The 16,311-nt window shown below is 45.9% G+C and overlaps 1 protein-coding gene across 4 annotated transcripts in view; it reads left to right on the top strand.

The window, feature by feature from the left end:
- USP15 (ubiquitin specific peptidase 15) overlaps positions 1 to 16,311 on the top strand; it is a 709,686-nt gene that overhangs the window by 538,134 nt on the left and 155,241 nt on the right. For all 4 annotated transcript variants that reach the window (XM_069629847.1, XM_069629849.1, XM_069629848.1 and 1 more), the window contains one exon: positions 11,237 to 11,307. In XM_069629847.1, coding sequence (XP_069485948.1) covers positions 11,237 to 11,307 — 71 coding nt within the window. The remainder of the gene's footprint in view (positions 1 to 11,236; positions 11,308 to 16,311) is intronic.

The following is a 16,311-nucleotide window of genomic DNA, read 5'->3' as shown; positions in this document are numbered from 1 at the left end:
CCGACCCGCTCGGCCCTTGGGCCCCTGAAGCTACTGCTCCCAAAGGGGGTAGCTCTACCATGAGCACCCCTCCTGTCTTCCATTCCCAGACCCCTGAATGGTCTACTGCTGGTGAATAATATCCTCCGGTATCTCACTGTTATGTTCCTCATTTCCCTCCTCTGCCTTATTTGGTTCAATTGGCGCTTGCTTCTGAACTATCTGGGGGCACAACTGAGCCCCATCTGCTCCTGTCCTAACCCTTAAAAATGTAATCTGCCCCCTGAATAGGTCATTTATTTCTCTGTCCCTACTGTTGCATTTCCTATCCGTTGCCTCTTCTAGCCATGTGTCAAATACTCCACACTCTACTGATATGTTAATCCCCTCAGCTGCCAGAGCCCTCCTCCGAGCCCCCAATTGTTCCAAATTAAACATCCCTTCAATGGGAAACTAAGCCTGTCTGTTGCGTTGAGTCGAACCCCTTAAGAAATATAATGTTAACATAGATCACCCTCGACCTAAAACACATCACCCCATAGAAATGGAAATCACCCCAATTCCATGTTCCAAACCTTGCTCCAAAAGAAACAAGACCACTGCTAACCGACACGCCATTCCTAACCCACAACTTTTGCCACAGCCAGAACCTGACCTCAAATGCGCATCAATTAATGCTAGATCCTTAGTCGGCCATGCTACAGACATAGCAGAGACCATTCTGAAAAATGACCTCGACTTCATCGCCATCACGGAATCCTGGCTTCATGAGGCAGCAGGCCCAGCATTAACATTAGCAGTCCCAGATAATTACACTATCCTTAGAGCAGACAGACCTGATTCACGAGGTGGAGGATTAGCGATTATAGCTAAAACCAATCTCTCTTTGAGAATTACCTCAACACCTAACCTAAAATCCTGTGAATCACTATCCATCAAACTACCCACCGCCAACTCCCAAACGGTAAATATCCATCTTCTTTATAGACCCCCGGGTCCGATCAGCACCTTTAATGAAGTCATTACTACTATTATCTCAGAGAAGCTAAAAAACTCCTCACAAACCCTAGTGCTAGGAGATATTAACCTAGGGTACGATGATACCAACGATCACCAGGCTACCTCCGTAGCTAACATCCTTACAGAATTGGGCTTCATTCAGAAAGTGAATACCCCCACGCACACCAAAGGGAGAACTCTTGACTGGATTGCCAGCCACAACTGCGACCTATCCATCACCTCCATCTCCCCCCAAATATGGACTGAACATCACCTAATTGCCTTCACTCTCAATACTAAAAGACCCACTGCACCTACTCCTCCTCCCGCCATACAGACCTTGACGAGAAATAAGAAAAACATCACAGTCGACAATATCTTACCCCACATCATTCCTAATCTCAACTCCCTACCAGACCATACCGACCCCGGTCTAATTGTGGAAGAATACAACAATGCCATGACTACCGCTCTTGATAGCATTGCCCTGCTAAAACCTAGGAATAGCAAACCTAAAAAGCACCTAAACTCTTGGTTCACACCTCACCTAAAAAACCTAAGACTACAGAAAAGAAAATGTGAAACGGCCTGGAATCTATACCCTACTATAGAAAATAAAACCAAGCTAATAAGTATCTCATCGCAATACAAAAAGGATATCCTCACAGCCAAACAAGAAACGTATAACAATAGGATCACACAAGCCAACTCTAGCATGAAGGGAGCTCTTCTCGATCTTAAAAGAATTGGAAACCCCAATCGTAGTACACGATAACTCCATTAAAGATAAAACCTGGTGTACTGACATCCAGTTGGCACTTACTAATAAAGTGACCAAGCGCCAAAACAAAATGGCTCTAAAAAAAAGCCTCTCTACCAGCTCAAACTCTAGCTCCACCCAACTTAACACAGCAACCCAAGCCCACAGAACTTACCCAATTTAACTTCTCTAAGGTCTCAGTTTTTGTGGTAGAGAAAACTATTCTTGCGCTTAAACCATCTAATTGCAAAGGTGACCAATGCCCAGCACAACTGATCAAGCACGCTGCTAGAGAGCTAGCCCCCTTTATCACCAAACTCATTAACGCCTCATTTAGGACCGGCACCATCCCACGCAATCTAAAGGAATCTTGGGTACTCCCTCTTCTGAAAAAACAAACACTGAACCCGAATATTCCCACCAACTATAGGCCCATCACCACGGTGCCTTCTCTACTAAAGATCTTAGATAAGGTAGCATACACCCAAATTCAGAACCTCCTTGAGGTGAATCTACTCTTAGGCGCCCGCCAATCTGGTTTCCGACCACAACTTGGTACAGAGACGGCCCTTGTCGATCTAAAGGCACAAATAGACTCACTAAGAGATGAGGGAAAACAGCACTTCTCCTTCTATTAGCTGCCTTTGACTTGGTGGACCATAAAGTCCTGTGCAGTCACTTGGACTCAGCGGCCCACTTCTCAAAGGAAGCTATAGTTTGGATACAGTCTTTCCTTAGTGACAGGACTATGAGGGTCTTCTCACCATCGGCTGCAGCAGACCCGATTCTTATTACTTGCGGGGTGCCCCAAGGGTCATGTGTCTCGCCAACACTCTATAATATCTTCACCAAGCCACTCTTTGACGATCTTGACAATCTGGGTATCACCTATACCAACTACGCAGACGATACCCAGATTCTCCTACCACTCAAGGGGGATTACGAAGAAGATCTGGCATTGGTGAATAGTGTATAGCATCGTTCAGGCATGGATGGCTAACCATGGCCTGTGTCTAAACGATGACAAAACAGAGCTCATCATCCTGGGCACCGCAGCTCGCATCTCAAAACTCAACCTTAATTACTCAGCATTCATCATTGATGGGAACACGATCAAGGTCGCCAGAAAAGTAAAAACCCGAGCATTTTACCTCGACTCAACCCTATCCCTCACCAAACAGGTAAATTCACTGGCCTCAGCTACAGCCTATACCTGTAAACTAATAAGAGCAGGGAAACAATTCCTATCAACTGACAGCTGCTTAATCCTCTCCAGAGCCCTCATCCTATCAAAACTTGATTATTGTAACGCTCTCTACAATGGGGCAAACAAACAAATTAAATGCTCTCGGGCCGCCCTAAGCATCCCTAGAAGAGTACACATATCCGAAATAAGAAGGAAACACAAATGGCTCTCCACCCAAGAAAAAATCAACCTCAAATCGGCTTCCCTCATCCACAAATGCCTAAATAACAAAGCCCCTCGCTACCTAACTGAGCGATTCTTTAAAAAAATCTTCATCAGACCCCCAAGAATAGCCAACCCAAACTGTCGTGAAGTGCCAAGATTCAAACTGTCCACCATTGGAGGGTCCAGTTTCCCAGTTCTGTGGAACTCCCTGCCACACACACTCAGATCTGACCAAACGTTTACCAAGTTCAGAAAGAGCACAATTAATTGGCTCATTGAGAAAGATATTTTAACCTACTCCTACCTAACTTAGCCATCCTGCCTACATGCATTGTATTTTTGATTTAGTTCTGTTAAATATCTGTAAAGTTACGACATGTTGTCCACACCTATATGCCACTATACTTGTTCTATGTTGATTACCCTCCCCCTGTAACCTTGAGGCAACCTGTCTTTACCACTCCTGTAACTAAGCTGTAAGTTATCTTTTTACCTGCGCCCCTGATACCTCTAGGTCCGGCGCGCACAACAAATAAACAAACAAATAATGCCATGAATCCAAATAGTCATAAGACAAACTATTAAACTGCCTAATGGGCGGGCTACCCCTTTGGGGTTTCTCTGCCTGTTTTGACTGTTGCTTGCCCATTTTCCTTTCCCTAGTTTGTTTAATTCACTTACCTCGTTCCCCAGATACCCCTGTTCCATTCATACTTTGACTCCATTCTTTCGTGTTCCTGAAAGGGATAAGGGAGACATAGTTAAGTGGTCCTGATGGGCTTTTGTTCTTCACCTACCCTAATAGCCCACTATACATATATGTTAAAGTATTTGTACCGTACACCGTCACCAACGGGATTGGTCCCCAGGCGGATCTGTAAAGGAGAAGGTGGAGTGGGTTAGTAAGGTGTAGAGGGAGTAGGATAGTGAGGGAAGATGTGTCCTGTTGGCAGCTTCATTTCGGTTTACACTGTGCGCTGAGCTTTGGTGTGGGTATCGGATCAATGTCAGTCCTCGTGTGCTGTTGGTGTGTTGTTTTCTTCAGTTTGTTGCAGTGTGGTAAAGTGCGTGCGGCTTGCTGCGCGAGAGGTGGTTGCGTGGGTTTTTGTATGAGTTAAATATGCAAAAATGGTGAGCTTTTTTTTTTGGTTAGTTAGTTTTAGGTCTCGCATCTAACCTTTGCAGTTTGGCTAAAGCCTAGATTTGAGAATCCTGCATTGTGGGGGGGAGGGGGGGTGCAGGTCTCAAAATGCACTGTTCCACCATACAATAGACAAGGATGTAGGCCACCCCTAGATTTGAGTGTCCTGCAATGTAGTGGAGAAGCCTAGGTTTCATAATGCATTACGTTTCAATGGACAGTAGACAAAGATGGAGGCTATACCTAGATACGAGAGTCCCGAATAGTGGGGAAAGGCCTAGGTTCCACAATAATTGGGCTTCACCATAAAATAGACAGAGATGGGGCTACATATGAGAGAGGCCCAGGTCCCACAACACACTGTTTCATCATACAATAGAGAAAGATGTAGGCCACACCTAGCCCTGCGAGTTCCGCAAAGTGAGAGAGGGGCTCCAGCCTCATAGTACATTACGTTCAACCATATAATAGACAAAGGTGGAGGCTACACCTAGATTTGTGAGTCCTGCAGAGTGGATGCGACGCAGGCTAATGTTCACAATTGTAGCTAAGTGTGGCACTTGCTAACATTCAAAGTTCTATCTGGATGCGACGCTTGCCAACATTCACAAATCTGTCTGGATGCGACGCAGGCTATTGGTTAATAGTGTTTTAACCATATATAAAGATGGGGCTACGCCTAGATTTGAGAGTCTTGTATACTGGGAGAAAGGCCAAGGTTACATAGTGCAGCAGGTTTCAGAATATGATACAGTGGCTTTAGTGTATAGCAGACACAGATGGTTTGATATACCTATATTTGAGAGTATATTTATAATGGGCGATTGTTAGTGTTGAGTATTTCCAAGAGAGTGATGCAGGTGACATTTGCCTGGCAAGCTATGCTCTGAGGTAAGGTAATGTAGAGTGGCATGGCTTTCTGGAGTAGTGATTGCTCTATTCCCCACCCATGCCACACTTACTTTGGTGGTTGCTGCTGGTTGACGGCTGGCCACTGGCTTCCCCTGCTGAGACACCTTGGAACTGCCAAATTACCACACCAACCCAGCCCCTAACCTCAATATTTTTCCAAATTAATCTCTGTGTAGAAGAAAACAATCACTAGAATCTCAACAATGACAAAACAAATAGCAGCCAGCAATACTATATATCCTGGCCAGAATTTCCATCCCATTTCCGCATACCCCTTAAAAATGTCCCTTCCTGCGTTGGTCATTTCCGCATGTGGCTGTGCATGCACTCACCAGCCCGAATATCCGCCTCGGATAAACCCCTCAGAGATTTGAAAGTAGGTCTTCTACCTTCTTGTGTTGAGCGCTCTTGGGGGTGTCCAGACAGAGATCCTCAGGAGTGGGAGGTCTGCAGCTTAGGGCGATGTGATCCGTGTCAGTCATCCAACGCAATAAGAGACTTGATTGTCGGGTAGAGAATGGACAACGCAAGTAGTTTTATTCAAACCAGGTTTTCAAACAGAATAAACTGACAGTACCCAATTAGCCCACCTCCAACTTGCCTTCTCCTTATAGATCCCCCTCATGGTCTCGCCCCATCCATTTGACATGTCCAATTGACCTTTCCCACCCCTCCTGTCTTCACAATAGTCGCAATTGTTCTTTTACAGTAGTCTGTCCTCAGTTTACATGTGTATCCTCCTTCCCACGTGATGGTTTCCTACCGGTTCTGTCGCTCTGGTCTGAAGATATCGGTTGTCTAACTCCTCAGCTGATGGTCATAGGGCCAACGCTCCCCGACGTATTTCCTGCCATGAATTGGGTCCCATTGTTCTGTCAAGTCCAAACTAGCTATATCCAAGATGGTGGCCCAAGTGGCCTTCACCCAGTAATCCTGAGATTTCCTGAGATCTCCCAAACCGCTGTCTCAGCAATCCTACAGCGCATGCTTGAGCTCTGGTGCTCCCGGGACTCGGCCACGTAATACCCATGCCAATTGGTGGGTTATTCCCTAACCACTGTATGCTGAAAACAAAAGAAAATAATGAACACTGGACTTGCTTGTACACAAATAACAAATAAAACATCAGTGTTTACATTTCCAAAACTCCTTCCATTTCGTTGTATCCTAAATCATCATAACGCTCACCCCTATGGGGGTCCATGGTCGTCCACAACCCCATCGCACAACTGCCTTATTATCTGTATACAAATCGGTATTATTTCCAATAAATGGTCAGGTATTTTTCTTTTTATTAAGTACCTGTTTCTGCTTCCTCGGCACACCATCAAAAGAGGTCTTTAAATCTACAATGTCTGCATAGATCTTGCATCTATTGAGGGTTGCATACTTAACCAAAGTTCCATAAAGCTTTGTTCGAGGGTGCTTTTTCCTTTCTGGAAGCCGGCGTGTAAGTGATTAATGATCTCGCCTGATTCAACCCACCCCTGAAGATGCTCAAAAATCACTGTGGCAAAGATTTTGCCTGACGCGTCTAACCGTGATATTGGGCAGTGATTTCTGGAACACCGCCATCCTCCCGTCTTGTAAATGGGAGGCTAACTCGGCCTACCGCCAGGAGCCTGGTACCGTATTCCTTCTGATCACTGAATTGAAAACACAGCACAATAGTGATGTCCACACCAATGGTTCGTCCTTGGAGAAATCAATAGCGATTTTGTCAGGGCCTGAGGCATTCCGCCTCCTCAATAAACCTGTAGCTTCCTCAGCTATGGCTAAACTAAAACCCCCTATACCTACATTTACTGTGTCCCCAGCAGATGTAGCTGAGTCCTACTCTCCGGATAGTTACGGATGCTCCGGCATCCATGTACAATCATTGAAAATTATTCTGCCACATGTCTGGGCTTATGCTACATTGCAGGTCGGTATCACCACGAAGTTACTGGCCTATTACTTGTTTTCAAAACATTGCAGAGTCTCGCCTCTTGACTGCACCCATGAAATCATCCCATCTTTCACTAACGAAAGACCCTTTCCTTTTAATTACCCGTTTATAGTCGCTCTGAGAGTCCGCATTCGTATCTTGGCCACAGGCAAATTACATGCTAGGCATAGCCCAATTTCCTTCTTTGCGGCTCTACACTCTTCATCAAACCACTGAGTTTTCCTTATGGTCATAACCATGGAGGTTGTTAAAGGTGTTAAGGAGAATTCTCAAGAATGTTCTAATTCCCTTCACCTTGGAGACCCTCAGCAACTTTGCTGGTATTTGAGGACTTGATTATTTTACCTGGAGGGAGTGTAAGCCTTTTTCCCAATCTCATGTATTTTGATATGTGTTTTAACTCTGTATTTTCTTTGGTTATGGAGTCTAACCAACTCCATAGGCATCATCTTTTCATTTGTGTCACACAGCACCCTCAGTGCAGTGGCACAGGGAAACCTTTTCAGGCTTTCCCAAGGTTTAAATACCTTCTCTGGGATAAACTACTGTTTCCCAGAGTAAGTAAAGTGAAATTGACTTTACTAGTCGTTTAAATTCCTAGACCCAGCACACTCTTAACTTAAAATAGAGTGCTGGAGGGGTTACTTAGTATCCTCTATGTCTAGATACTCATGTAGCAGTCAAATGCTACCCTTTCCTCTTATAATGGCTGGCGGCAGTGGTTTTACAACAAACTACCATGATTTTTCCCGACTGCAAACTATTCGTAGCCCCGGTAACGTAAAATCGCGGGACCCATGTTTTTCAAGATGGCGTCTGAACCCCTTTGTTTAAACAGGTCCCGGTCTTTTTTTGCCTTTTCTTTTTGGAAAGGTCCTTCTAGAGTTTCTCTGCGCGCCAAACCTAGTTTGGTCCCTTTGTTTATTCGCCTTTGGCAGGCTTTAGGAGTGAGGACTGCCTCTGGCGCCCGAGTGTCTGGGGTGGGCAGGAAGTGAGGAAGGTGCCCGAAACTCCCTGTGCTTAGTTTCCTAGGAGACCCTAATGCACTCTGTGGTGATTGGCTGGCTGACTGTCTGGCAAGGACAGCCACCCTGCTGGGTGAGTGACAGCTAGGCTGGAATGAATGGGAGAGAACTGAATAAAAGGCGAGACTCTTGGCTTGGAAGGCAGAGTCAACCACTGGAACGAAGGAACCGAAAAAAGAGCTTGAAGACGGCTGCTGCAACTCCTGGACCGTTGGTTGCCCGGTGACCAGGGAGAGGGACACCAGTTTGTGTGTTACTTGCAGCCACCGGAACTGAAGTTGCCAGTTGCGAGCTTTTGACTGTCCCAGTGCAGGAGTCCCCCAACGTCCTCCCTCTTGTCCCCACGACTGGGGCACAGAAACAGTGAGATCTGCAGGAACAGACGTCATCAGATACCACTTTTTCTTCATTGTAAGATGCTGTAAATCAAGACTGTGAGAGTACTTGCCTCTCGCGGTGAAAGTGCTTGAAACTTTTGCAACTCACAGGCCTAATCAGCTTGTGACCCAACATATGATTCTTCTTTCTGCAAACGACTTCTAAGAAATTGTGCAGAGACTTTTCCGTTTACTTACCAGAACTGCTTTGTCCTATCCAAGACTTTAGCCCATTGACTTTGGCCTAGGCTATTGAATTAAACTGACTCTTTTGGTGAAGTCAAAATATTTGCACGGTCTAAGAATAATTGTAACCTTTTATGTTCTAATAACCTTTGCCTTTTACTCTTGAAAAGTATTCTGAATGCCAACAGTAAAATATTTATGTCCCCAGCAACCTTGTTACAAAAGTTGCCTGTGGTTGTAGGTTGTGTTTGTGGGCCATCCCAAAAGGGTCTTATCGGATTCAGAAACTTGGAGTGTACAGTATTTAAGTACATTTGTGTGTTATTACAGGATTGCCTTTCTTTTGAATGTTTTATAGTTGAATGCTTAATACATTAATAAGTATTTAACCAAGAAACCTTGAGTGTAAGAGTTTATTTGAACACCTGTGATTGTAGACCTCTGTGTAACATCATTACTGCTCACATTTCCCCTCTTGAGATAAGCCTGGCTGCTCAACACGCTAACAAAACAGTGTAGTACAGACTTATACCAAAGGTTGGTTTGCTTACACCTGTAGTCATAGTTGCTTGTAGTGTTCCCAGAGGGTACTCCATTCAAACTTTGCCTAACAAAATGGGATAAAGATTTTTGACTAATATGTCGAACTCCAGCACCACCCTCTGGTCTGAGCACACCCCATTACAGATGTTTGTTTGTACAGCTTGATAAATGCCTGGCTTGCTGTTGGTCGCTAAAATAATGTAAATATTTTAAAGAGATCTTCTCCCACCAGCTTGACTTTAGGCACATATAAAAATAACCTGAAATCCAAAGTGTAAATGAATAGGGTGATACAAAAGTATCCCCACTGCATTGTAAGCACTGTGTGCACTGTCAAAAACGTTACCAAAAAGGGGAACCTAGTTTCCCAATACTGATTGTCTGAAGGACTGATCAGTTTCCCCATAACAATGAGCAAAAGTGCCGTGGAGTGAAACGGAAGGCTTCAGCTCACTGTAAAAAGTGAGGACATGTTCAAAAGCAAAAGGTTTGGGGGTACATAGAATATGGATGGAAAGTTTCCTAAAGAGAAATTTCCTAACACTGGACAGTGAAACCTGAAAGATAAGAACACATTTTTACTTTCTTTTTTGCATCTCCTCTCGAACAATTCATCAACAAAGTAGTTTACCTGCATCAGATACATTCTGGGGCGAAGCATTGTGTCTTTTTTACACAAGGCCCCACTCTTTATAGGGATTGGACTTCTGAATCCAGGGCACGTTTCTCGTCACTTGGTTCCATCTTACTGCATCACTTACCTTATTTTCTTGATTTAAGTCATTGAATGCATTTTTAGAACCTATGGTGACTATATATGTGTTTATTATTGAGTCTTGTGCGATATCGCCTGCTTGTTTAATTTTTTTAGTGTTTGTTTTGGGCATATAATAAACAGTATTTTTGTACATTTGTTTAAATTGAATTATTGTGTGCTTCTCCGTGTGGACTCACTGTGGACCCCTGACCCCCACTCTCACACTTCTGAGAATAGTCTTGACTGCCCTCCATTGCTGCCTTGCTTGGGTTTTGGCTAACCTCAGAGTTCCCCTGTTCACTATAACTAGGATGCCCTCCTAAAATCTGTCCCCCACGCCAGATTCTAAAAATCCATCTTAAGTTATCTTATGTCTCATTAATCTAATCCCCTTTCTCCTCCAACTCCCTCTGTCCTCTTCCTACTTTCACACCGTCTATCCCTACCTACTCCATCCGATATTCTCCCAGCTTCTCCCTCTGGTCTCCTGATTCCTACTCTCCCTCCCTCTCCCCTTCTCTACTCACCCCTCCCACCTCTGCCTCTCCGATCATCTTACACTCTTCGAGATACACACGCACAGAGAGACACGGGACTCATTCAGCTTTTACCCATTAAGCCTTATTCCAGGCCCTAACTAGGATGCTCAAAGTAATTGTTTGTATAGGAGACAAAGGGGAGGATGCCTTCATCATTAACCAAAATGTCATGATCAAGAGACTTCAAGCTTAAAAGGCGAGAGCAAGAAATCCAAAGGGAGGAAAAGCAGTATGGGGGAGGGGTGAGTGTGAGAGGGAAAAGTGAGCACATGTACAGCAAGCCATAATGGGATAATAAGTGTTAAAAATTAGGCTATACGCCGTCATCAGACATTGCCTGAATTAAATACATCCAGAACTCTAGCAATGATAGTAATAGGAGAATTGGTGTGCTAGTAAGTTTGAGAGCCATAAACCAATGTCCTTTAAGGGGCAACATTACCTTCTTCAGCTTCAGTGGGTGGTCATTTGGATGGGTAGGGTCCTCCTATTCAGATAATGCAGTTTTCACACAATATGAACGGATGTCGGAATTTTAGTTCAGTTGAACTGATCAGGAGTAACTCCTGCTGTAGGAGTCGAAGCAATGTATATCAGTCTTTTTTGTTATTTCCATTATTGCATCTTGGAGAACCCAGTTGTACTTTTTATTGTTTTAGAAAGATCCTATCTTGCTTTGGACTGGGATCCAGATTTGAAAAATAAATATTTTGATGAGAATACTGCAGAGGTAAGTGGTACATATTTGTTTTTATTTTTATGAAATCTAAAATATAAATGTGCTCTTTTCTTTGATCTGAACCTTGCTCTGAAGGACATGCCCACATTAAAAAAAGGAAATGCATTCATCACTTAAACAATTGAAGGCAATAACATTATCTTTTTCACAGTGGTATGGTAAGAACCACATCCCACACATGCACATTGTTGCGGGCCTAGTTCAAAAGCAACTGCAGAACTCCTCACCTGCCCACTGGTAAAATTGATTATTGTATTCCAAGGGTTTTCATTAATATAAAATGCAGACTAACTCAGAAGCAAGTATCAGACGTGGGTGAGTAGGGAGTGGCTGGGGAGAAGTGATCGGCACCATTGACATTTAGGGCACGACTGCTGTATGTTGTCATCTATGCCAGTGATTTTGCACAAGTGAAGCCGATGGCTCATGTTCCCTTATAATGGTGAGACAGCCTCCTTCCTGTGTGGCTATCCCAGGTGCATTAACCAATCAGAGATGTTGCCATTCAATCATGGAAAAGCGACATTTGCAGCAGCAAAGCATACAAGCCAAAAGGCCTCCGATCTGTTCCAGTTCCTTTTTTAATTCATATTCTGTAACTTGTAGTTCTGGATTTCCCAATTCCAAATCTAGGTCTAAAAGCTCTAGAATGAAAAGGAAACACTGTTACTGGACTTGCATCTACTGAATGGAATGGGGAATGTATGGCAAAGTGCTTCTGAGCCTGTCCTCTTTCTAATACAATAAATGTGTGAAGGGAATGTGTAATGCAAAAAGGAAAATCAGTGTTCAAAAGAAATGCCAGTATGACGGATTAAACTCCCTTCCCCACATTTTGTAGCACAAGATAAGGTGGTGCACTTGGACCTTGCGACGCACTCTGGCCTCGTGGACCAGGGTCCACTTGGCCTTCCACGAAAAGTCACTAGTTTAACTGCTGGACCTCTCGGCTTTCTCTCACTCCAGCCCAGGTCACCCTTTAACTTGTAATTCAGTTTGTTTCCTTCTGGTTACCGCAATTCAGTACAGGTTTCCCTCCGCCGGGCACAAACCTTTCAATCACAATTTGTGGGGGTTCCCTTCCCCAAGCTTCAATCACACCTTCATAGGCTTCCCTCCATCGGGTTCAAGCCTCCTTTTACTTTCCTTCCGCTGTTGAAGACTTTCAAAACTGCGAGGCTTTTGCTCTTACTTCGGCATGACCACTTCGACCTTCTTTTCTAAAACGTCACTTTTTCTCTCCTACACCAAGGCCTCTTGGTAAATATAGTTTCAGCATAGTACTAAATTCAAAGTTCAAAGATAACTCATCTAGGTTGCCCTCTGCCGTGGTCAAACCTAACGAGTACAAATCTTGCATCCGTTTCTTTCTATTCCTGCCCCTTCTACATCATCAGAAATTTCAGAGACTTTCGATTGGGCAATCTTCTCAAGTCCGTCCTCTGATCCTGTTTTGCCATTTCATTCTACCTTGCAGAAAAGGGTGGCAGCTGCTTGGCAGTTCACCGGAATCTCTTCCGGCTGTGAATAAAAATCTAAGAACTAGCACCCTTCCTTTAGCGACCCCAGCGATTTGTCTTCTCACCCCACTCCTGAGAGTTTGGTGGTTCAGTCAACTACGGCCACCTCAAGGCAGGCGGCGTACCCTACCATCCCTCTGGATAGGGACGACAAGCGATTCGACGGTCGGTCCCGGAAGGTGTTTTCTGCTATAGCATGGCCTTGAAATCGGCCAACTCCATGTGTGCCTTGGCAAGGTTTTCACACACTCTGTGGAATTGTTTCCTTGGCGGCTGAGCATATTCCCGAGGAGGAAGAAAGGTATAGTTTCCTTGCTCTCATGCAAGACGGCAAGGATGCCATGTGTGAATCCCTTCAGTCGTGTTTGAATACGGCCGACAGTGTTAGCCGATCCATGGCTGCGAGCACCGTAATACGCAGATTTGCGTGGTTGTGGAAGTCAGGGTTTACTCCAGATGTGCAGGCCCGTCTTCTCAACATGCCCTTTGATGGCGCACATTTATTTGGCAGCAAGGCTGACTAGATCCTTGAGAGGTTGCAGAGCTCAAAAGCTGCAGCGAAGTCTTTGAGCGCCGCGGTGCGTCATCCTCTGCCTTTTCATCCTAGGGAACAGCAGTGGAGGGGGAGGTTCCTTTCAGTACTACTCCTCCTTTGGTAGTACGAGAGGGGCCGCCAGTCAAAGGGGCAAGCCGAAAGGTACCCGTGGTGGACGGGGAAATCGTGGTGCCAGAGCCGCTCAGGCAGCTGCCTCTTTGCCTTCAGGCACTGCCGCAGCCGCTTCCAAACATTCATGAGGCCATGTCCCATGGTTCGCCGGTTGGGGGCAGACTGTCTCAGCATCTCGAAGAATGGCGGGCCATTACTTCAGATGCATGGGTGTTGGATACCATAGCCCACGGCTACTGTCTTCCTTTCCTTCAGCGGCCTCACGACAATCCACCGGGGAAACTCTTTGAAGCTTCCGGATCCGCTCCTTGCGCAGGAATTCTTGTCCCTGCTGGTGCCTGTAGTGGAGAGGAACAAGGGATGGTATTCCCCTTATTTTATGATCCCAAAGAAAGAGTGGGTTTGAGACCCATCGTGGACTTGCGTTGGTTGAACAAACTCCACCGGAAGAACAAGTACAAGATAGCCACTCTTTCTCAAGTCCTTAAGGATGCTTACTTCCATGTGCTGATTCATCCCACGCACAGGAAGTACCCGAGGTTTGCGGCTGGGGACTCGCACTTTCAGTTTCGGGTCCTGCCGTTCGAATTGATCTCCGCCCGAGGGTCTTCACCAAGCTCATGGTGGTGGTGGCAGCGTTCCTCAGGCGAGGGGGGGGGGATTCACATCTACCCCTACCTGGGCACACTGGCTGATCCGAGCACGTTCTAACGAGCAGGCTTTGGATCCTCTCGGTGTCACCTGTGTGTTGGATACGTCTTTGGGGAAGTTTTCGCCTCCCATCACATTGTGCAGATGGTGGACAAGTTTCAACATGTCCAGAGTCTCCCGGCTTTCGAATTCTTAAAGTTGCTCGGCCTCATGGCTTCCTGCATTTTTCTGGTGCCAGAGGCCAGGCTCCGGATGAGATCCCTGCAATCGGTCCTCAAGATGCAGTGGTCGCAGTTCTCCGCCAAGATGACAGATCCTTTTCAGATCCCACGCTCGGTCTCCCAGGAGCTTCTGTGGTGGGTGAGCGAAGGGAACCTGATGAAGGGGGAACCGTTTTTGCAACCGTGGTCAGAGGCGACTGTAGTGACGGACGCTTCCCTCACAGGATGGGGCGCTCATGCCAACAACTTGACAGCCAGTGGACATTGGTCTCTGTCGGAGTCCAGACTCCACATCAATCTGTTAGAGCTGAGAGCCATCAGGCTACCCCTGAAGGTTTTCTGCCCTCGGTACGGGGGGAAGAGTGTTCTGGTCATGACGGACAACACAGTGGCCATGCATTACCTCAACAAAAAGGGGGGGGGGGGCGTGGTGCAGATAGGCAATGCAGCTCTGCTTCTGGGCCATCCAGCAGGAAATTTCGATCTCGGCAGTTCATCTGGCCGTTGACGAAAATGCAGCAGCTGACGCTCTGAGCAGGCAGAGCACAGTCTCTCACGAGTGGGAGTTGTCTCAGGAGATCTTTGCCCTTTGGGGAACCCTGCAAGTGGATCTCTTGGCCATCAGTGTCAACCGGAAGTGCGAGAGATTCTGCTCAAGGGAATTTCCTCTAAGAGGAGCCTTAGGAGACGCGCTTGTGGTGGATTGGTCATTCCCGCTGCTGTATGAGTTTCCTCCAGTCCCCGTCATTCCCCAAGTGTTGCAGAGGTTACAGAGGTTCGGTTCCCACATGATCCTCATTGCTCCGGATTGGGCCAGGAGAGCGTGGTACCCGGACCTTCTGGAAATGTCCATCTGCCCTCCACGCCGGCTTCCCCACTGAGAGGATCTACTCTCGTGCTAGGGGATACAGGGTCACCATCCAGAGGTCAAGAGACTCAACCTTCACACTTGGTATCTGAAAGGTTGAGGTATAAGGATTGGGACCGGTGTAGGTTTCAGCTAGGCGGCCTGCAACAAAATCCCTGTACCGTTGCCGTAAATTCTGCGACTGGTGCAGGGATCACAATGTTGATCCTTTTCAGTGTTCAATTCCTATTGTTTTCTTTCTTGCTTTCTTTGGCCCACAGGGGCTTTCAAGTGGGTACCATTAAAGGTTACCTGGCGGCTCTGTCTATCTTTAGGCGCTCGTCTGAAGAATGTTCTTACTTTGAGATTCCTTTGATTTCTCAGTTTCTTAAAGGACTGACTAATGTATTCCCGCCGTCCCCTTTCCAGGTGCCGGTTTGGGATTTGAATTTGGTTTTGATATTTCTCATGGGTGCTCCGTTTGCACCTTTGCACTCTTGTCCTTTGAGATTACTGTCCTTCAAGACTGTGTTCTTGGTTGCGGTTTCTTCCGCTCGCAGAGTGAGTGAATTGCATGCACTTTCATCTAAGCCATTGTTTACTGTGTTTCACAAGGACAGGGTTGTACTGCGAGTACGTCCTTCTTTTCTACCTAAGGTAATCTCTGAATATCATTTGAATCAAAAGGTGGTTCTTCCATCTTTCTACCCTCCTCCTCAACCTGGTAAGGAAGAGGAGAGACTCCATTGGTTGGATCCTAGGAGAGCTCTGAGCTTTTACATTTCTAGGATGTCCAGGGTCAGAGTGGACGATCAACTCTTTTTAGGATATGCTGGACACCGATTAGGCCAGGCTGTTACCAAACAGACCTTGTGCAGGTGGATTATCCTTACCATTACGGAGTGTTATCGGTTGGCAGGTAAAGACCCTCCTGATGGGTTGAGAGCTCATTCCACTAGGGGCGTGGCTACTTCCACCGCGCTCCAGCGGGTGTTCCTATTGGGAATATTTGTGATGCCACTACTTGGGCTTCAATCATACGTTTGTAAAACATTATTCCCTGGATACAATCCATGGTCAGGATATGGC

The sequence above is a fragment of the Ambystoma mexicanum genome, chromosome 12, assembly GCF_040938575.1.
Source record: "Ambystoma mexicanum isolate Mex_15411 chromosome 12, UKY_AmexF1_1, whole genome shotgun sequence".
Classification (NCBI taxonomy): Eukaryota; Metazoa; Chordata; class Amphibia; order Caudata; family Ambystomatidae; genus Ambystoma; species Ambystoma mexicanum.
This window is presented reverse-complemented; position numbering and strand designations above follow the sequence as displayed.